At 42.5% G+C, this 22,389-nt stretch overlaps 2 protein-coding genes across 4 annotated transcripts; one reads left to right on the top strand and one right to left on the bottom strand.

Moving 5' to 3' along the window:
- Nucleotides 1-8,818: 8,818 nt before the first annotated feature.
- On the top strand, nucleotides 8,819-12,272 carry LOC136717896 (mast cell protease 1A). The gene is made up of 5 exons (XM_066695453.1): nucleotides 8,819-8,915; nucleotides 10,588-10,759; nucleotides 11,007-11,142; nucleotides 11,323-11,574; nucleotides 11,714-12,272. The coding sequence occupies exons 1-5, from the start codon at nucleotides 8,855-8,857 to the stop codon at nucleotides 11,864-11,866; spliced, it is 774 nt and encodes a 257-aa protein (XP_066551550.1). The 5' UTR covers nucleotides 8,819-8,854; the 3' UTR covers nucleotides 11,867-12,272.
- Nucleotides 12,273-14,570: 2,298 nt separating this feature from the next.
- Nucleotides 14,571-21,379, bottom strand: LOC136717774 (cold-inducible RNA-binding protein). Of its 3 annotated transcripts, none has more exons than XM_066695278.1 (7): nucleotides 21,285-21,379; nucleotides 19,954-20,065; nucleotides 19,441-19,547; nucleotides 19,207-19,345; nucleotides 18,431-18,518; nucleotides 18,217-18,260; nucleotides 14,571-15,605 (listed from the first exon to the last, which is right to left on the bottom strand). In XM_066695278.1, exons 2-7 carry the CDS (start codon nucleotides 20,051-20,053, stop codon nucleotides 15,586-15,588), a joined length of 498 nt encoding a protein of 165 aa, XP_066551375.1. In that variant the 5' UTR covers nucleotides 20,054-20,065; nucleotides 21,285-21,379; the 3' UTR covers nucleotides 14,571-15,585. The 3 variants fall into 3 exon arrangements, with proteins under 3 accessions (XP_066551375.1, XP_066551373.1, XP_066551374.1); XM_066695276.1 differs by having other exon boundaries at nucleotides 19,186-19,345; XM_066695277.1 differs by lacking the exon at nucleotides 14,571-15,605 and adding an exon at nucleotides 16,829-17,649 and having other exon boundaries at nucleotides 19,186-19,345.
- Between the last annotated feature and the right edge of the window lie 1,010 nt (nucleotides 21,380-22,389).

Genomic DNA, 22,389 nt, shown 5'->3' on the forward strand with positions numbered 1-22,389 from the left:
TTGAAGACGTAGCGCCTACCCTTCTATAATCGCTCTAACGAATTCTGACATTTGTCCACCAACCCCTGGTCGACAAAAGTAATAAAAAGTACAGAAATGAATTTGGACTCCATTTGGCTGCTGACAATACAAAGCGGTTTGACTTTTTAATAATAGAAAAATGAACTAAAACAGAAACACTTTTGCCATGACACAACCAAACCTGTCAACAATGCACCTTATGTGCAAGAGGGACCAGGGATTACATAAACCGAAAACTGTTGTCATAAATTAATAAGCGCATCAGTCAGGGACCAGTCATACCTCTTCAATAGGTGTAGTGAGGAAATATTGAATAGTTCTCAATATGGGGAAGGAGAAAGAGGGAGGTATATGAGGCAGATTTGACAGGTATAGGAAACTAACAAGGCACAAAACAAATGTTAAGAAATCACATTTTTGCGGATTAAGGGTGGGGAGGGGGAAGCGATGTGGCTGTAGATGACACTTGGGTCCCAGCACTCCCCCCCTTTGTGTTAAAACGTTGCCACCTACAGCGGTTTGGCCCACTGCGTTCCCACTCATTCTTTGGCACGGGTGTGTTTTGCAATGGAACCCGTGTCTGTTTTCTCCATTCCTGCTAATGAAAATCGCAGGCTGTCTGGTTCTGTTGCCTCCCCCCAGCCAAGACAGACTGGCTAAATATACATTTCTCGCTTTGTTTCTTTCGTGCTTTTTCTTTTTTCACACTAATATCGGACTCAGATGCCCCAGCCAGAACCACATTCCCCAAATACCTGCAAAGTGCTAAAATCCCTTCTACTGCCCAGAGAAGATGTAGACTCTTCTAGTAAAGCCAGCAAGAAGGGAGTCCGAGTCTGTTACAGTCTAATGTTGTTCTGTTCCTTCAATTGTCATTTCTGTGCCATTGTGGATGAAAGGCAGTATTACTTTTACACGATGCGGGGTGTGAGAACTTTGTCCGCGATTGTCAAAGACTGTTTAATGTACATGGACAGTGAGCAACATAAAAACAAGCCCTGAAAAGTCTATCTTGTCATGTTCCTTCAAATCAAAACATTACAAGATTTAGTTTTGGTTCCCTGGGGAAAATGTTAATCTGTAACCCAGATCTCTAGACAATAATAACAAGCGAGTGGATGAATAAACTGCTGTAAGTCCGTGTCTCTCTACAGAAGATGAAAACTCACAAAAAAAAAAAAAGATTTGAAAACCCATAAAGCTGGCTACAGTCCCCTTGCATTGTACAGTACTTTTCATCATGACTTCAGTGAAGATGCCAGTGGTTTTCTCACACAACACCTCTGTAAGCCACAACAGACACAGGAGACAGTGACACGTAGCGACCTCCACTATGATGTAAAGCATCCGCAAACCACCCAGATCACAGAAACAGCCCGAGGTGAGGGTGGTCTGTTTGAGCAATAGGCGGGGGCAGGGGACAGTTAATGAAACACTGAAAACCGATCAGGGCTACCGCACTGCAGACAGCATCCCTGCTCTGGCCTTGAGACGTGCCAGTCTTCAGCATGCAGTGCTGTTGGGTTGGCGCACTTTGGATCCACATCTCGTGCAGGACACGGCATCCCCTGCAGGGAGATGGGATGCTCTGCAGCAGCACTAACATGTCTACCACGTCCTCTCACTGTAACCAGACCTTACACCGAGTTACTCGTCTCGTCTGAACCACAGAAATCAATCCCTGGCTACGCTGTTCGTTAGCGATGCACACAACCCACTGTAGAACAACCCGAACACCATCTGGATTTCAAATCATCACCGCAAGCCTGACACTTATAAAAATAGGATTATATTAGATTACTATACATTATCATTACTGGTGCCTTTTTTGTTCTATAAATAAATGTATATTTTCTTAAAAAAGGCAAGCAGCAGAACAAAGAGTCAGTTGTGCTTATAATACTGGTCTTATTTTAGAACAGTTCACTGTTATCTTAACCTGGTCCATAGCTTTATGCTCCCGTTCCTATAAAAGCACCTGAGAGCCTCGTACTAAAGCACAGGCGGGGACAAAGGTTTTCAAGGATTAGTTTCTAAGCAGGTGGGCAGTCACGGCGGTCCTTAAATTGACCAAGTCTCTTTGGATTGACTCACCGTTTCTGAAAGTACTAGAAGACGAGGACACAGAGCCAAAGGCAGCTGCTTGCCAGACCCCTAATAGGGTGAGGGCCCACCCTTAGTCCTACCAAGGGCCCCAAGTCTGTTGACAGACCGTAGGGATACCGTACCTCTGTGCTTTGTGTTCCAGTTCATACCAGAGAGGCGCAGTGTGGGGGGGGGCTCTGTGCCTGTTCTCCACTCTACTCTCCTTGGCGTTTTGACAAGGGGTGTCATGGCGCTGGCAGACACACAGGGCTTCCGCGCGAAACCCAATCGGTGCCGCCCGCCAGCAGTGCCCGGAAATATCACACTGGCAGTCGTGGCAGCTTTCATTAAAAGCGGCCCCTCGACATAACTCTTAAGCTCTGGGAAAATCTGATACCCGAAGTTGGCCCTAGTCACTCACTGCACGGTTGACTTTCTGTTTCTCTAGTTCTTCAGCTGTCCTGAACAGGGTTGTCTAGGGATCTCTGAGGCCAGGGACTGGTACGACGAAAGAACATCTTTAGAAAACTCTGGGCAGGTTCCATTGTCTGGCTTTCTCCCTATGTAAAGGTCAACCCAGGGTAATTTTCTGCTTTGCAATACCGTGATAAACACAGGGGACGAGTGTAGTGCAGCACAGAGAAATCATGGTAAACATGGACAGGAAGTAGTAAAATATGATGCCAACCAAATCAAGAAGTGTATGTTATAAACAACCCAAAGCAAAACGGCAAGACTGCTTCGCTTGTGTCATATGGTAACCTAGGGTGTATCGTCTTTTCAGTGGGTTTACCGATATCCCGTATGGACAGGATTAATCTATCAGGGTAATGTTTTTTCACTCTTTTCTTGTAGAAGGTTCACTTACTCTGCGTGACATTAGAGGAGATAAAAGGGGTTCTGGGGTCGGGGTTTGATTCTGTGGAATAAGCCGTAATTGGATACATGGCTTTTTAACATTCACAGACCTTTTTTTTTTTTTTCCTCTCTTTCAGCTCTACTGTACACTTGATATATTTAAATGCATAATCCCACATCCATCGCGTATGGTCACCATATGTTCTGCAAAGTCAATTCTGAAAACAGAAGCCAGTAGTTTGGCGTAATTTATGAAACCTATCAAAGTCAAACACCACAAATATATCTCCATTCCTTTCCCCTTACTCTTATAATGAAACTTCAGAAGTAATGCAGTGTGGCGAACATGCACTTTATTGAGAAACCTTATTTCCTGTAATCAAGTTTTTCATTTCTGGTTCATCACATCATCTCCTTTTTCTCCTTTTCTTCTCTGTCTCTCTCTCCTGGTGAATGCGGCCTACTTGTCATACAGCAAAGGAATGCTTCGCGGTGACAGATATAATTGTATTTGTCTGTGAAAATCCGCCTGGCCTCAGACGATTTTTCTGTCCTGTTTGTTAATCTTGACGGTATAATTCACAGCTAAACTGTAGGGCGCGAATCTGGTTAATTTCCTCATGGTTTTTCTGGTGTGTGGGAGTATTTTATTTCATCTTATTAAACAATTTATACCAATAAATGAACAAATAAGTTTTAGTATGAGCAGTAAATTATGATTACTACTACAAGCTATAGCAAATGACATTGTGTGAATGGAAACTGCAAGGGTGATAAGATAGCTCATAAAAACAAAAAAGTGCAAATGTATTTTCCTGTATCATTGGCCACCTGGTTTTAACACCGTTATCTCTGTTTTACATTAACAGTGTGGCCCACTGCGTTTGCCTTGGCTTGCACCATGATGTCATGACCCTTTAATAAAAAACAGAAAATCGTCTTCTGTTATAATAGTTAAAATCACATTAAGATAAAAGAAAAACACAAGGCTGGAGCGTGAGGGTTGGGGTGTTGGTGGCTTCAGGGCTTTCTAAGGAGCAGAAACCATCCAGGAATTGGCTGGTGTGGTTTACCAGGGAGCTACATTCCCCTCATCAGTCACCATCTGCCAAAAGCCTTTTCGTCAGGGCTTAGAGAACTGACAATGAAAAGCTTTCTCCTGGCTCTAATTAAGGGATCAGAAATAAATGCCAAGCAACCAAACAGCACAGGAGATCTCTGTGCAAGGTGCAGGAAGACAGCAGGAAGCAGTCTGGTGAGAAGCCGAGCTGTGTGGTGAGACCGAGGAGAACGTACTAACAGACACCGGGGCAGGATGTGCCACGAGTTGGGTGCAGTGCCATTCGTGTGAAAAATATGAACGCAATACACGGTCAAACCGAAAAACCCAAGAAAGCAAGTCATTGTTTAAGCATGTGCCACCCCACCCCCGAGCACAGCTCACCGAAACACGCTCGCCTGACCCCCGAACGTTTTAAGTTCCATAACTGCAGCTCTGGGTGAGTCTGACGACGCAAGATGTCGAATCCGCGGTGTGAACTGGACTCCTGCCCCAGCCAGGCACGGGGGGGTGCTTTCTTCTCAGGCGTCCTGTGGGCACCACATGAACACATGGTGTGAAAACCCCCTCTTAACCCCCTGTCTGTGATGATGTCCATCTGGATGCTTTTGTCAATGGGTTACGTAACTCGGTCTCCTCCGGTTCATAGGCGGTGGGGCGGTTGTCCCTGGCAACAGTAGCAGACATGGCGCCATAAAAGAGAATCCGAATTTGGCTACACAGGCTGCGTGAGATAGATTTACACAAGAGTGTGTGTGAGTATGTGTGTGTCTGAGGGGAGGAAATAACAGACACACACAAATATGCAGCAGTAACTGTGGCCTGAACTCACACACCTGTATATATATATATATATATGTATTTATTTTGTAGCTCCCCTTTTCTACCTGAACTGTTGCCGTGTGCTCTGGCTTGGCAGTGTCTGGTGCCAGGCCTCCACATGGATTCAACAACAATGAGGCCCAGCACGGCTTACGGAAAAACATTCATATTTAGGGGCTGACTTCATTTTCTAAAAAGAAACAACAAACAATAATAATAAAATGACATTACAGTACCTAACATGTAATAAACACCTTTTTAAAAAGTGCAAAGCAATAAATAGCCTGGGCTCGCTGTGCATTTTCATTAAGGAGCTCCTCGGTCTGTCCCGGAGATACAGAAAGGCAACAGAAATGGCTGATACTTTACATATCCTTCTTTACGTACTACTTTATAGATCCTTATTTACACACTATTTAATATATCCATATTTACGTACTACTTTACATATCCTTCTTAACACACTACTTTACATATCCTTCTTTACTTTACACACTACTTTACATATCCTTATTTACTTTACATATCCTTCTCTACGTACTACTTTATATATCCTTATTTACACACTACTTTACATATCCTTCTTTACGTACTACTTTACATATCCTTATTTACTTTACACACTACTTTACATATCCCTATTTACTTTACATATCCTTCTTTACGTACTACTTTACATATCCTTTTTTACATTACATACTACTTTACATATCCTTCTTTACTTTACATTACATACTGCTTTACACACTACTTTACATATCCTTATTTACTTTACATACTACTTTACATATTCATCTTCACAGGTTTACACTACCGTGCAAAAAAAAAAAAAAAAAGGCCCCACTATCGATTTGAGTAGAATATGTTGAACCAGGTAGTTGATTTAATCTCACCCTGGCCCTTTTATAAGACACAGGCAGGGTAGAAGTGTTTCTCCCACTGCAGGCAGGCATTTGTCTGAATGCACATTGTCTTAACAGATGGCCTTCGCTGGCAGAAGTCGACGCTCCAGACCTTTAAGCGCTGCTCAGGCGACCAGGCAAGGGGCTCCACGGAAAGAGTGTGTAAATGATGTCGTTTTTAAAGACATATTTGCGCAACTTTTCTTTTTCTTTTTTCTTTTAATACACTTTTGATGTGCAGGTTGATTCATAGGCTGTTGAGAATGACCACGGCTTCCTTTAGCTCCTGTATCAGATCGGAAAACCAACACCGGTCCCGTCCCCCCCACCACCGATCCCAATAAACCTGACAATTTGACGGTATAAAAACACTCCTGCTGAGAGTGTGTCTGTTCAGGCTTTTTTTTTTTTCTCGTTCTTAAACTCCCCTCCTGTGATTCTCATTAATCTTGACTTTCCATCTTCCTCTTCCAACGGTGTTTTCCTTTCGCTCTCTCCACTAAACCACTGTTGCTTTCTATTGCGTACTAATGACCGTGTCACTCGCAACAATAATTAAAATCACTAACTAACCTAATAAATAAATGCATAAATAAATAAATAAAAGGCTTGTGGTTCAGGTATGAAAGGGACATACTTTAGTCTAGACTTCAGACCATATTTTAATAGCACTGCTTGTGCTGCTTTTCAATTTATTTGGTAAACCCCAAGAGCCAAGAGAAATATTTAGTTACCTAAGCGCTACTTACTAAAAAAAAAAAAAAGAAGATTTCTCTTTCCTAATAATATTTTGGATGTCGTTATTTTGGTGCCAGCATCACTGGTGTGAGGTTCGACAGCTGCTTGCTGATAGACTACATTATGGCACAAAAAATAATGGGACAGGGCTTATAAAAGGATCGTAGCACATTCAGCACCTGTAAAAGTAACTTAACCCAGGACTCAGAGTGTCACAAAGATAAGACAGTCACACACAGGGTCTAGGAGAATAGCAACAGAAGGGTTTCATTGTTTGTGGGTCCAGACAGTCGTAAAACGTACAAAGTGTGTGACAGATGGGGTTGTAGTCCGATTATCGGACCGGGGGCCATGTGTTTTTCATGAACACAATTAAAACACGGCGAGTCTTAGTAGATTGCAGACGTAGCAAGATACCATCTCTGTATCGAATCTGTGAAAGAAGAAAAAATATAAAGATAAAAACTGCAGCCTTCTGCCACACATCCTTCAATGCTCGCCACGTGCCAAAGCTCTACACAGGAGTAGAAACTGAGGTGTCGAGGGGGGGGAAGTTCTCGTTAACAAGAACAGACCACAGTTTAGTGGCTGGAAAAATAAATGACAAAAAAAAAAAAAAAAAGACGCAACCAGAAAACTTCTGAAATGATTCTTTCTGCACCTTCAAAAATAAGTCATTTCTAAGACATCACCTATTCTTGGTAACAAAGCTTGGTTTTGTCTTTAATGTAATGAACATGTTTAAATAGACTGGTTGTAGGATTTTCATTTTATGCAACTGAACAAACAACCGAAATAAATACAAATCCAATATTTTTAATGTAGCCCTTCTTCGCAGCGTTTAATTACAAATCACTTTCATTCCGGCCTGCGAAAAGTGTTATTATTCGACATGAGAAATGAAAAGAAACGCTTAATGGTTTTAACACATTGAATGAAAGCAGTGAATGATTAAATAAATAAATTGTGATAAATTGAGTGCAGTTCTGGGGGAAATGAAAAAGTAACTGAAGTGGACTACAGTGTGCTGGAGCAAACCGCTTAATCTACAAAAACAACCAGATTCATAATGCAAGGTCTGCGCATTCTTCTTTCTTCTGTCATTTTCTCTCTTTTTCTTTTTTAAGTCGGCAATAAAATCATTTCCAAGCCTTCTTCGGTGCGTCTGGGATTGGACACGCAGAACGGGTCTGCAGACCGTGTTCTGGTGCAGAAAGAATTTGCCCTGATCCCTCTTTTAATGGTTCACCGGCCGCAAAGCAAAGGGCAGCATACGCTATGTAATTTCACATCAACACAGATTTTATGCGCTCTCTTCTACAGGATTGTACTTATTTAATGTTTCCTCTGGGGTCGTCTGGTAGACAAAGAAGTCTAATTTTCAAAGCACAGAAATCCTTCAAGGCTGCCTGTCTCTCTGCTTTCAACCGCAGATACATTAGAGGATAAATCACATCCAATTTCTACGTATTACCGTTTTTGTGCGAGGACTGATTTATGCTAAATGATGCACCAGTTAATTGTAACGGGAGGTCAGTTTTGGGCCGCGGAAGGATGAGACGGTGTTTGTGAGATATAAACACGCTGTCGGTCACAAAAACAAGACCTAAATGAGTTGTCCGGTTCTCGTCTTGCATACAATCAAAACAATTTCCCCTTCACTGAGGAATTTGCCGTACGCTTTGTCTTTCTTTCTCTGTAATCTGAGACCGAGAGTCTAAAATTAGCTGAATTTTTTATATACATAGAACATTACACTCCTAACTTATACATCTGCTCCTGGCACATTTTTGGTTTCCTGCATTATTAACAAAGATCAAATGTTGCCCTCCATTCAAAGCATCAAGTAGTGTGTCTGCTGCAGCTATAGCTTTTTGGTGTGAATTAAAAGATATTTGATTAACTCTGCCATATACGTATCAATTACATTTCATTATTATGAGGCACATGGCAAGCTGCAGATGATATCTGAGATAAAAGCCTACAGAGATGGAAGATGAAAGTCAGTTTACAGTGTTCTACTGGTTTTAAATGTGTGGGTGTTTGAGATGTGATTTGTGCTTGTGATTAAAGTACCTGACAGTCCAGATGCAGTATTTATCTATTTATTTGTATTTATTTATTTATTTATTTATTTATTTATTTCATCTGTCAGCTTTGGCAGTGTCAACTTAAAAAAAAAAAAAAAAAAATGTTGCGTGAGGCAAGAGGGGAGGGGGATGGATTTCCACCAGTAATACTTAATCTTCTTCTTGTCTTCTTCTGTGTGTGTAAGTGTGAGTGTGGTTTTCAGTTCCTGTCCTCTCTGTATAAAAGCCCCTGCCACCCCGAGAGAGAGTTAGCAATACACTTATTAACTCACCCAGCCATGGGCAACCTGCTAGGCCTCGCCACCCTCCTCCTCCTGCTCCCAACTCTCACCAGCGCAGGTAAATACAACCTTTTCCTAACCTGCCCTGGATTGGCCTGCTGGGCCAGTTTTCCCACTGTGTCACAATAATTGTCCTGCGGATAAAAAGAAACTAAAAAACATTGTGCTTAACGTATATTACTCTGACACCTGGTTATGACTAAAGGGTCAACAACTGGTGTTTGTAGCTCAGATTTTTGTAGGGCTGCTTGGGGAGATTGGTAAAGGAGTTGCCTGCATTTGAAATACAACGCCGTTACATGCAACTCGTGATATCGGTGAAGACTGATGTGGCAGAGCTCGGTCGGGTACCTCATAGACTAGGACTTATGTAACCATTTCCTTTTATTTAAGTATTTGATCAAGGACAATGCAGTATACATTGTTACAGGTTAAAAGATGCACAGAACAGGTGCACTGCTAATTTGCAAACCCCTGTCCATCGTCAGTTATAAATAGAGCTCATCAGTACAAAAACACTGAAATTGATTTACAATAATCTTAATTTTTCACAGAATGTATACAGAGTATCAGTTTGCTATATTTCCCGATACATATATCATGCATATACAAACAAATATCCATATGAATCAATGATTACAGTTTTGATTCTATTTAAGCCACCGTTTAACATCTGTGGTAAAAATTTCGAATTCTGTTGGTAAAGTATTCCTCATTGTACTGCCTTTTATAGAAAAAGACGACTGACCAAAAGTTGTTCTGCATTGTGCCACTCTGCAATTGCCCTTCACAAGCCTCCTTTGGCAACTCCATCGCTAATAAGTTTTGAAACAAATTGGCAAATATAACTGGGGCAAGATTATTCACACATTTAAAAAATAATCTATGAAAATATGATAAAATTGTCAAAACTAAACGTATACTTTTTAAAAATTATACACTGACACCATTTCAGTGGTTTCTGATCCATTATCTTCAGCGACAGTTTATATAATAATGCCATAGCTTTAATGGTTGACTGGGACCCTTGGCTACTGTAGGACAATAAGATAACAGTGAGAATACCATGGTGTGCATAAACAACTGAGCTGCTGTAAGAGGGATATCTTACCATTCAATAACAATTTACATTTGTCTTGACTGTTTTGCAAAGTTGAACAATTCAGAATCCAAAATGATACCTACACAATTAAAATAATGTACCTCCTCTATCTCAACTCAATCTTAACTTTTCTTTTCTTTCTTATGGAAAAGCACATTGACACTTTTTTTTTTTAATGATTCAGAGTCAGATTGAGCAAAATGTCAGGATTTACCATATTGAAACCTTGTCTAATGAGCATTTAATATGGTCAGTAAAATAACAGTTAGCCATTTCTGTTGAATGCTTTGGCCTAAACCCAGATTGTTTAGGATAAAGTAGTTGATTACTTTCAAGACAGTCAAACAGTTGGTCAGGGACAATTTGTTCCATAACCTTTAAAATTAAAGGAATAGAAAAGCTCTTTTTGAGCTTTAAAGAAGCATTCATTTACCAGGTGAAGCTGTTTTCAATGTTTGTCATCAATTCACATTCATTTTAAGTGGCACTTAGTGCATTATACACACTGCAAATGAAACTGAAGCTCACATCTTACAGGTGTGGGTAACTCATAACAATGAAATGATTAAGATGATTAATAATAATAAGAGTACCCAGTCCTGTTCACTGGTGTGTTGTCATCTCCCAGGGCGCGTGAGAGATGGCATCATCGGGGGAAATGTTGCCACGGCCCACAGCCGGCCCTACATGGGGTACATGGTGGTCCAGCACTGCCTGGAAGAGGAAGAGATACCGGAGAACTGCGGGGTGTTCCTGCTGAGGGAGGACTTTGTCATGACGGCCGCTCACTGCAACGGACGGTAAGCAAGCGCATCTCTGCCTCCTCCGTGACATCTACAGCGTGATTTAAAACCCGAACGGGGAATTTATAGTTAGCTTTACTTGACGACGGGTGGAGGGCAAACCCCGACAATGGGTCATGTGATTAAAATTGCAGTTACAATTGAAAGGTTGAACAAGATATGACCTAGAAACTCAAAATTGTGTGGGTTTGGTGCAGGAGAAATAAAGGTCTGTAATTCTTGTATGTGTGTGTGTGTGTTGCAGCAAGCTCACTGTGTTGCTGGGTGTCCACGACATCCTGAAAAAGGAGCCCAGCCGGCAGACTTTTTTAATCAAGGAACGTTTCCCTCACCCGGAATTCTGTGAGGAGAGCCTGATCAACGACATCATGTTACTGAAGGTAGCCGTCGCTCTGCTCTGCTCTGCTCTGCTGCGACTACGCTGATGTTTAATTAAGGATACTGGCTAACGTCTTGCATTTCACAGTAATACTTTCACTGCTTTTAATAACATTTTGTATGTGGAATTAAGTTTGAACATCCAGACTAGGGCTGGACATCATTCCTGCTTTCACCTGCAGCTGCCCCGAAATGCCACACTCAACAAGTACGTGAAAACCATCCCGCTGCCAGCCAAGAGTGAAGACGTCAAAGAAAACAGCATGTGTCTGGTGAGCGGCTGGGGGAGCACATCGCCTGACGGGGAGAACAATCCCCAGGAACTGCAAGAGGTCAACGTCACGGTCATCAGCAGGGAGACGTGCAGGGAGGACTGGAACGAGCACATCACCAAGTACAGGCTGTGCACCAAGGGCGGGGTTGGGCCCTGCGTGGTACGTCAGGCTTTGGAGACACACTGGGTCAAATCTCAGGCCAAAGACTGGGGGCTACAACCCTTATGAAGATGGTGCTGGTCTATTGAATGAATGACTGACTGACTGACTGACTGACACTCTCTCTCTCTCTCTCTAGGGAGACTCTGGAAGTCCTCTAGTTTGCAACGGTGTGGCCCAGGGCGTGGTGTCCTTCAGTACGGATCCCTGTAACATGAATGACTTCCCCCACGTCTACACCCGCATCTCCCATTACCTGCCCTGGATAAACAAAGTCATGGGCACACACTGAGGGGTCAAAGGTCCCGATGGCCCGGCTCCTGTGCCAACATGGGTGGCGGCTGCTGCAGTTAAATATGCTTTGTTTACAGGTCTGCTGCTCGAGGACCCCCATTGCGAGGTGCCCTGCAAACTGCCTGGCTGCGCTAGCTTGACAATTTCCATGAGCATAAAAGTAAATGCTAGTGTTTTTATTTTAATTGCTCAGAGCTAGTGAAAAGTGAAGAGATAAAGAAAACCATGTTTACGCTTAATCTAGATATTTCAAATGTCTAATTCAAAGCCGCAGTATGTTGAATGTAGATATATAGGTAACGAGGGATCCAGAAAAAGAAATTATAGCATGCTTTCATTTATCTGCTCTGTGGTGTACTAGCACAATCTTATCTGTAAAAATATACATTAAAAAGTCAAAACAGCTCCATGATCAATGCATCACTTTTCAAATTATCTTCCCATCTGAATGACAGGTACTAATGCTGGAAAGATTTCCACAGTGATCAGATTGAATCAGGGTCGTTGAAGGGTCACGTCAGTTAAAGCAGTAAAACCTGCAGGTTCTCATAAGCCATCGAAATCAATACATCTGCGTTAGAGAGCGGCTTGTTTGAACCACCGCTTGCTAATACGATGTGGCCATTTTGCTCAAATCCCTGTGGACTAGACTGTAACTACACATATTTTAAAAGTTTTTGATTGAGACATAGATTGTAGATTAGTTTGTTGCATACAAGATGCCCAGACTTCTGTGACTCAGAAGAGGATATTTTTTAATTCTTTTTTGGTTTTGAAGAAAACAAATGTGCTTACTCAGCTTTTCACAGAAGAGATACGATCTTCAAAACAGCATCCTGTCTGATTCACCTTCTCATACTGGTTACCTTTTCTCCTTTATCATTACATCTGTCATTTCTGCAAACTTGTTGCATAAGATACATATGCAGAAGAAAAAAAAACATGTACACACAAAATCATGTTACAACTTCAGCTGCTTCACAAGTTATAAATTTTTTATAATACACCAGTACGCCACGCAGCCGAACACTACCATACATGAGTGCCTCCTCTGTACTTTGCCGTTAAAGGAGCAGAGCTTTTCCTAAATAGTAGGCAGTTACAGCAGTGTTATTAATTTACATAAAGCCAAACAGACAAGGTGACATACAAGTATCCACAGGATCCAGGATACACAGGTAAGATGTCATTTTCCACAAAATGTCACACTAGCTCCAACCCAGCAAGGCCTGCATATAATCCCCCTGGATCGACCGCTTTATCCATATCAGTCTGGGATTACAGCAGATCACCTGGCCGCACCACAGACTGCTACACAACCGCAGTAAAGCAGCTTGTGGCCCTGGATGTCCCTGCCAGGGATTAGGAGGCTGAGAGAGATTAGTGATTTATACAGCACTGCCAGCCAGAGGCGCAAACCAGAACTGCAGTTGGGGAAGACTGGAGTGTAGATTGAAAAAGGGAATTAAACACTGAAGTACTGGTAGGCACCAAAAGTAATCCATATTCTCTTATTTTCAAAATGGTTTTAGTTTTCTTACTTCAAGCAATTGGTTGCAATCTGAAGTCACCTCTTAGCAAAAGCAAGGAAATGCTCATAAACCAAAGAAAATGGGTGCTTTAAAATGGATACAATTGTAAGATGTTCTGGAAACCACAATGACTTCACTACCATGCACATCATTTAGCGCCTGGTTCCAATACAGTCTCCACAGTGTTGCAATCCCATCTCACTTGAGTTTTCACCGTAATCTCACTGAATTTTCTATACATGGGGTTCCCAAAGTACGGCCCAGGGACCAAATGCAGCCCTTGAGGATGATAGGTGCGGCCCTCCAAAGCCAACCTTCAACGATCCCTTTTCTGAATTTGTACACTATGAAATTTTTTTTACAAATTGCAAATGTAGGAGAAAATAAAACTAAAGTCCATAAATGTTCCCAAACAGAACTATATAGGAAATAAAAAGGTAGGATTTGGGAAATGGTTTTCATCAGCGGTTCATTTACTATTGCAGCCCACCAATCCAATCTAACTTCTGGAAATTGGCCCTCAATCACCAGACATTGGGAACCCTTGGCCTATAACAGGGGTAGCTAACCCTGCTCCTGGAGAGCCACAGGTTTTTGTTTTACCCAAAAGGGTTAACTGCTTAATTGGGAAAAAAAAGTCCCCGTGTTCAAGAAATCCACTGATTGGTAATTAAGAGACTTTGAAATCCTGCAGGATTGTGGCTCTCCAGGACCAGGGTTAGCCACCCCTGGCCTATAATAACTGACACTATACTTAAAACTAGGTATTGGGCTCCCTCTACTGGATCAATACTGGTACTATAGATTACAAAGCTTTTCCAGTGAGCATATACAATTAATAGTGGTATTCACACCAGTCCTGGAGTTTGCCATCCCACTGGTGAGGTCTCAATTGACTTAATTTAGTGGTATATTGCTTTGTTAGTTCAATTAAGCAATAAAGACTTGGAACAAAATCCAGCAGGGCAGGGGATACTCCAGGACCAGTTTGAAAACCACTGGATAAAAATAAATAAATCAGATTTGTAAAAATCTACCACGTTACTGGGTCTGAATTACAAATACTTAATATTCTTAACACCTACACCCTTCCCCTGAGGAATTAAAATCAGAGAAATTGGATAATTTTCCAAAAGTAAAACTAGTTAGAAATTATCAGAAGTCACTGTGCACTTTTCATTTTTTATTATTAAGAAAAATACAACCATGAAGATACAGAACATTGTTAAAAAAAAAAAAAATTACAAAAAAAACAATCTGATGCCAATGAAGAGACCCTACAGTGAAGTCTGCCTTGCGGAAACGGGATCCGTATAAAAAATAAAAAATAAAAAGAAAGCTTGAGAAAGGTCTGTAGTGTACCGAAATGCTCTGATCTGACCTGTACAGTTCTTCACAGTTAGGTATCAAACACGGGGCCCTTTGAGGCCACGCTAGATCTTGAGATCTTCTCTAATGTCCTCAGGGGGAGAACAAAATCCAAACTCCTGCTCTCCCCCAACAGACTTACAAGGGTCGCCAGGGGGAAGAAAAAAAAAAAAAAAAAAAAAAATCAGGAAAGCGAGCGGATAAAATGAAAATGAGATGCAACCCAGTTCTTATGTGGTCCCAAGAATGATTTAAACTCCAGGCAGTTGGGATAATACTCTCCCTCCAAGAAGAGTTGAGTATAGGACAGTAGCTTACCTCCAATTTGAAAATGGAAACAGGGGTGGCAGACTTTTTGGGGGTGGGGGGAGTTTCACTAAAACTTACCAATTCCCTTACCCCACTTCAGAGGGGCATCTTAAAAGGGTTTCTGTGCAGACAGCTGCCGAAAATCTCATCAGGATGCACTTCTGAGCGGTCTGCACAGCACCAGGGGGGCAATGTCTTACAATGGAACCTTAGAGAACTTGGAAATTCAATTTTTTCTCCCTCTCATGGAGGGGCTAGGACAGACTGGAACGGATGGCTTTCACCACGTGGAAAAGAAGCCAGCACCCCGCTTCCCCAACCCCTCCGTGCTTCTCCAGGACTGTTCATATCTACATGGTCGGTTTCAACAGAAAAAAATATTAAGTATTGTGCGTCCGCAAGCCGTGGATTTGGGACGGGGATCTTGGCTGCGGGGGCGTGGAGGGGTGGGCTGGGGTGAAAGGGGTCTCTGCCCAGACTTGCAGGAGTGCTGTTGCTGCCGCTCGCTTTACCAGCCGGCATCATCACCTGTGGATGGGGAGAACAGGGGAAAAATACATAAATATATATAGATGAATGAGGTTACCAGATTTAGGCAGGTGATCAACGCACAGGAAGCAGGTCTTAGTCCTCCACAACGAAGCTCAGGGGTAGTTGTTCCGAAGCCACTCTCCATACCTATGCAAAAAGCTTTTCCTCGTGGATTACTAATATTCAGGGAATCAAATTGCATACAAAAAAAAAAAGAAAGCCCTTTACTGTGGTACAGGTTGGCAACACTGCTAGCATTGCAAATGGGAACTACAACCAGTTAGGACATCCACACTGAGGAGTAACAAAAATCAAGCACCCAAATCTGTATGTGCCTATTGTAAACTAACTAAAAGTGGGCCTGTTCCTTGAAACACCCACAGGACACATTGGCAGGTCTCAGAATTGACCTGCACCCCCTGTTCATGGAGAAAACCCAAACAATCTAGACCTGCTAATTTGGAAGAGGTTGTAAAATGGGAAATTAAGATTTGATGGCTTAAGCTCAAGTCACTTCTCCATGCTAAACCCTTATACCTGATCAGCTTTGGGAAGGGGTGTGTGGGGGAGGGAATTAAGTGAAACACGATAGGCTCTAAACACTTGGCAAAGTCTTATTAGGGGCCATCAAAAGCACATTTTAAAAAGTTGCCAAGAATTCAGGTCCACAGAAAATAGACAAAAATGGTTTAGCTTACATTATACGCCCATGCTTGATGGTCAAGAACATTCGCTAATTAGCTGCTTTACTAAGGCTTAAGGCCTCACACGACGAAAGACGAGAATTAAGATTAAAGTCCAATGACGAGACGGGCTGATCGCAACAAGTTTACCGATTCCACCATGTTTAGACCAATGAGCATCTCAACGCCTATAGAAACCAGGTCAACATCACAGGTCACCCCTAGAGGAAATACAACCAATCACAATTAACTGGCAGTTTTAACAAGGGAAAGGGGGCAAACTTGATTAAACTTTAGGACAAAATTCTACTTTTAAAGATGCCAATTTTCAGTCTATTGTTAACATTAAGACTCAACTACTTCCTAGGTCTCCATTAACTTGAATCCATGATTGTGCAGCACCTTCACCTTAAATGAAGCAATTATCCATGCATTAGACCAAGGACCACACAAACATGGAGAATATTGATTTTGTTCTTAAATCCCTTTGTGTTGTGCAAATGAGATGCAAACGAGTCATTTTACACCCAAAAATGATCACAGTGAATTCAGAAGATTTTAATGGGCTTCGTGAAGCCAAGTTTTTAATACAAAATGTTTCCTGAACCACTTCAGATACAACTCAGCTTTTTCTTCCAATAAAAATAACAGAATAAAGATACAATTCCAATACTTTATTCTAAAAAAAAAAATAAAAAAATTGGCAGAAACTTTGTATAGACAACACACTTGTACAAAAAAAAAAAAAAAAAATTGGAAAAAAAAAATGGACGTGCACATAAATATAGGCAGGTGTTGGCAAGTAACCAAACCCCCATAAATTGAGCATTTTAGCCATATCAGAGTGGACTGCTAAAACCATGAGAAGCCGTTTCACTCCTACTTTGCAAAACCAAAACCTAGATAAGAAACGGGTAGGGATGCCCTTTAAACCGCACAACAGGCGCAGTTTAGGGAGGATTTTGCTCAGCTCGAATTTTCACTGAATGACAAAACCTAAATCTCCACTTAAAATCAATCCATTATTAAATGGTGGAGAGCTGAACCTTTCCAAAATAAAGTGCTGCCAAAAAAACATTGAACTTGCTTAAATGGTCTGGCGTATTAAAACAAACCCTTGACGTATATACAGACTGAAAATAATTAAAAATAAAATGCAAGCAAACGTGCGCACATGTTGGTAGCTTTCCGGCCAGGTCTCAAACAAAAAAAAAAAACAAAAACACCCTACAACCGAAAAGTATAAAATACGTTGGTACTACAAGTACTTAGTCTGCGAAGTCCAAAAAAAATCTTTTAATTACAGCCATTGGAAGGTCGATCTTGATGCAGGGAGGATTTTTATTCGTTGTATGTAGCTGAGGATAAGAAGCAGGCAGATTGTAAAGGCACTGAAGTAGATCGACAAAAACACCCACATTTCACCCAGGCAAGCTATACAATTAAAAGCAGGAAAATAAACTTGGGGGAGCCGAGATCTGGCAAATTTGAGTACATAGGGAACGAAGTCTGATTTATGCTCAGAAGGAAAGTTAAGTGGTTTTAAAATGGTTTAAAATCAAAAGTCTAGACAGTGTGAACAGCACCACCTGCTGCTAGGGTAGGGTACTGAAGCCCAGAATCACATTTAAATGCAGATCTGACCAAATTCCACCAGCTTAATACATTTGTCCTGCAAAGAGTCCCTACATGTAGAAAATCCAACTTAATGTGGAGAAAGTAGTATTATACAAGTAAGATTAACCATGCAATTCAAGTGGATTTCCCTTTAAGCAGCTGAAAGGCAGGTCGACAGTTAATGAAACCAGTTGGCAGTTGCCGACATTTAAGATGTTCCACAAGTCTAAGACCACTAAATCGTGCAGAGTGCTCCACGGACTGGGTGTGTGTGCAATGGCAGTTTAAGCGCTTCGTTAGGAACTTACCATAGCTGTCGTAGTTGTCTCTGTACGAGCCGCCTCCCTGTGGCCTGGAGACAAAAAGAGGCAAAGGTTTCGTCAAAGGCAAACGGGAACCGGCCGAGCAACTTTGTGTCAAGTTATTGAAGCAGAAATCAAACTGTAGAGCTCTACAATGTGGGTGAAGGGAGGACAGAAGGGAAACTAGGACAGTAAGGCCCATTGCTGCATCGAAACTCACCGGTCTCTGTTGTAGTATCCTCTGTCAGAAGAATAGCCACCACTTCTGTTCTCATAGCGGCCGCCGCCATATCCCCGTTCTCCACCTCCTGCAATACGGACATCTTGTGAAACCTTGTTCTACAGTGAACCCTTAAGCGAGGGTGTGTGTGGGGGGAAAATCTCTGGAAAGCAGCTACTCTTATCTATCTTAAGGTGAAACCCCTTTGTCACCATCAATTAAGGCTTAGTTTAATTGTTTGTCCACTACCTGCTATATAACGCAAAATGAACTGGATTGGAAGTGAACCGTAGGGCAGCGGAGTTTATCGTAAGGCAGCGATCACAGGAGGTGACTAGACGCGAGGTTTCATCTCCAAATCAAACTAGTTTGTATTTTAGAAAGCGTTGCCTTATCTGCCCTCACCCCTGCAGTGTGTATTTGATGCACAAACACGCAAACACACACTAACACTCCAAATCTCACACTTGCATGCAACCTACGTTAGCTGCAGCAACTAGACTACTGATACGACCATTCACCACTACGAAAAAAAAAAATTTTGAAGCTGGTTTGGACAAATGTGAGTGAGAAGGATATGAGACACTAGTCGACAGCATGGCGCGCACACAACTGGCTGTGGATCTGCATTCAGGACATTCCAGGCAAGCAGGCGGTGAGGATGGGGTCTCGGGAAGAGGGGATCTCAAAGTCATTCCGCCAGGCAAACGGGGACATCGAGACGCAGGAACATTCAAGAAAAACAACAAACTTGCCTCGTGAGAAGCCACGCCCACCTCTTCCACCACCCCCTCTGCCCCCACGGTAGAATCCTCCTCCACGGCCCCCTGATGGGCCCCCCCTGTATCCCGCACCGGGCCTGTTCCCAGAAGACTTCCCAGCCTGGTCAACGCGGATCTGTCTGCCATCGACGGACTGCAAGGAAAAGACAGAAGTAGGTTATTTATACTGGATTCCCTTAACGAAACCTGGAATTCTTTACATCGGTGCTAGAATTCCCGGGCTCCTACCTTGCCATTCATGGCCATCATGGCGTCTTTCGCATCGTCAGGGTTCTCGAAGGTGACGAATCCGAAGCCTCGAGATCTCTGGGTCTCACGGTCCTTGATCACGACAACTGGAGACGGGGGATACAGTTTGTGAACACTGTGAAGCTATAAGCTCCATTTTATACAAACCAGGCAGCGACAAGTTTCACAGCCTAAAGCAAAACCACCCTAAATACCAGACATGGCTGGATACCAAATTGAGTGGTGTTCAGTTACAGGTATTACTGGAAAATGTAGTTGTGCAAGACAACATGAGGTACTAGGCAAAATGCATTTATATAGGCTGCAGTTTAAAATGCTCCAAATTCTCAAACCCAGTTTAAAAAAAAAAAAAAAAAAAAAAAAAAAAAAAAAAGGTTACATTCAATTCTCAATCCCCTTGGCAATGCATTTTACGGATTCATAATATCCCCTGATCAATGGGGCAGTTCACATGCAGTCTAGCAAGCACACACGAAAAAGGAGTTTTCTGACCTTCAGAGATCTGGCCATACTTGGCGAACACATCTTCCAGGGCTTGTTCGTTGGTGTCGAAGCTCAGGCCTCCCACGAAAAGCTTTCCTTCGTCAGACATCGTGATGGATCACTGTTGAATGGAAAACACGGTTAAATGCATCAAATACCCGGGCCAGTCCAAACCGATAACAACGTGGGTTAAAACTCCGGGAAAAAAAAAATCGATCTAAAATAATGGGGTACAATCAGCCATCCCATAATTGTTCTATACACAGATGGCCGACTAATCCCAAGGGCGCTTTCCTTTAATTCTCTTAAATGGATTTGAAAGTGGACATCTTCGATGGCGGCCGCACGGCGGGGAGATGCGGGACGAGCGGCGGCCATCTGGCGTGGAGGCCCCGCCCCTCCCCCACCCGCGTCACATGGCGCGCAATGGACACACGCCACCATTTTACCCGCACCACAGTCTTCATTTTGATTCGGGAGATTTTTATTTGCCACCATCCGATCCGCTCGTTGCAACCGGATAAAACGCGTGGAAGTGGGTAGAATAAGGGAGAGCGGGGGTAAAAACCCGGAAGCGGCGGGATCGAGACCCCGGCTCTGGCTCCGCGTCGTGCCCAGGAGGTCTTCACGGCAGCGAGCAGCACAATGCCATCCCTCCCTCCCCATTTACGTCTGCTGTCGCCATTTTAAAAGCGGGTTGGAGCACGTTTGCTTCTGCCCCGTGCATGCGATAGACGGGAGATATCCGATCACACTGCGTTTAAAATGAAACCATTTTGAATTAAAAGACCCGTAAAGCACGATAACGACCTCCGCGCAAGGCGCTGGGACATGCGGCCGCCCTGCGGATCTGCACCCTCGCCGGAGCCGACACTGCGGTCCCCGGGTGCTCTTTTGTTCGTGATCCACCTCCGAGAGAAACGGCGCCATTTTTTTTTTTTTTTATACATTTTATAAAATCAAATTTCATGATTTTCAGAGCTGCGTCACATTGGGAGCCACGGCACACGCACCAGCAGTTCAGACATACATCGATAATGTTTATATTTTAACTGAGAAATCGAGAATAGGCGTTTTTTTTTAATCATTTGGGGAAAACATTAATAAATCCCAGGATTAGATGTATTCATTCTGGGGCGAAAGGCAGACCCTGAATATGTAGCACCAGAGCAGTTTCGTTTAGATCCATTTTTTTTTTAATTATTATTATTTTTCCAGTTTACTACTTAGTATATTGCACACCGATAATAAACATTCAGAAAATAAACCTACCACTAAAGACCGCTGTATTCAATGATCGATCAATGAAAGTTATACATTTAAAACAAGTTCTTCCTTACCTTTCAGTTTGGACGAGACTGCAACAGCACACGCAAGACCGGCGGCAGAAGTGGGGACGGGCAACATGGCCAACCGCGCTTTTATAGGCCTGCGCTCCGCCCCGCCCCGCTCATGAATATTAATGAAGTGGCATTCTCGTTTGAAAACTGAAAAGGGTTTGGGAAATCGTGGGTTTACATCGTCTCCTAAGGAAAAACATGATTATTGTGATAAAATCATCACGGGATTTAAAAGACCACGAAAGCACCATATTTTATTCTTGATTTTAACACTAATCCCCCTTTCTCCCGGGTCTACGGAAGCCCTTTGTGTTTATCCACGGCCTACTACTAGCGAGGGGGTCTCCATTGTAAAGCAAAACGGATGCATGGTCAAACATTTGCGGGGATATATATATATATATTTTTTGATGGCAAGTAGATTGAATATATTTTGTTACCGTTCGCCTTTCAGGTTTCGTTTTTTAGAGCCAAGTTTTGAACAGGCTACTCTTGTTTTTTTTTTTTTTTTTCTCACAAAAGCAACTACATTAATGCTATTAATTCCTAGCACCAGTCATGCACTTTAAACGTCTTTGTTTAAAAACTAGATTTTGTTACCACCCTAGTGCGGAAATACATCCTTTTCACTTAATTGGTGGAAACCCAGGGGAGCTTTTGAAAGCAAGCCCCATATGCAGATTACTACACAATTTGAGGATTTTCAGAATTGGCTTTTTGCACCAACATGAACTGTAATCCCTGACTTCCAAGTCTGTGCTCCCCGAAGACAGGTTTGATCTCGTTATTCTTAATGAAGAGTTCATATTTTCCCTACAGCAGTATAAGTGAAAACTATTAACCCAGATCCAATGTTGTATTTCCATACTATCGTGCAAGAGCCATCCACTCTTCCTTCACCGGTATTCAGATCTGGTGCAATGCCCAATTATCCATGGAGAGAATCCAGTCTATATTTTAAGCACATCTGTTGTGTAATATACCAGCTACTGCCACCAAGCAGCTGTCCCTTTAAGTTGCCAAAACAGTAACCAGGGCTCTCTCATGGCAGGGCTGCAGTCTCTCTTCTCAGGGCGGCCGATCGAGAAAGTACAGCTTTCAGTGA

The sequence above is a fragment of the Amia ocellicauda genome, chromosome 22, assembly GCF_036373705.1.
Source record: "Amia ocellicauda isolate fAmiCal2 chromosome 22, fAmiCal2.hap1, whole genome shotgun sequence".
Taxonomy (NCBI): Eukaryota; Metazoa; Chordata; class Actinopteri; order Amiiformes; family Amiidae; genus Amia; species Amia ocellicauda.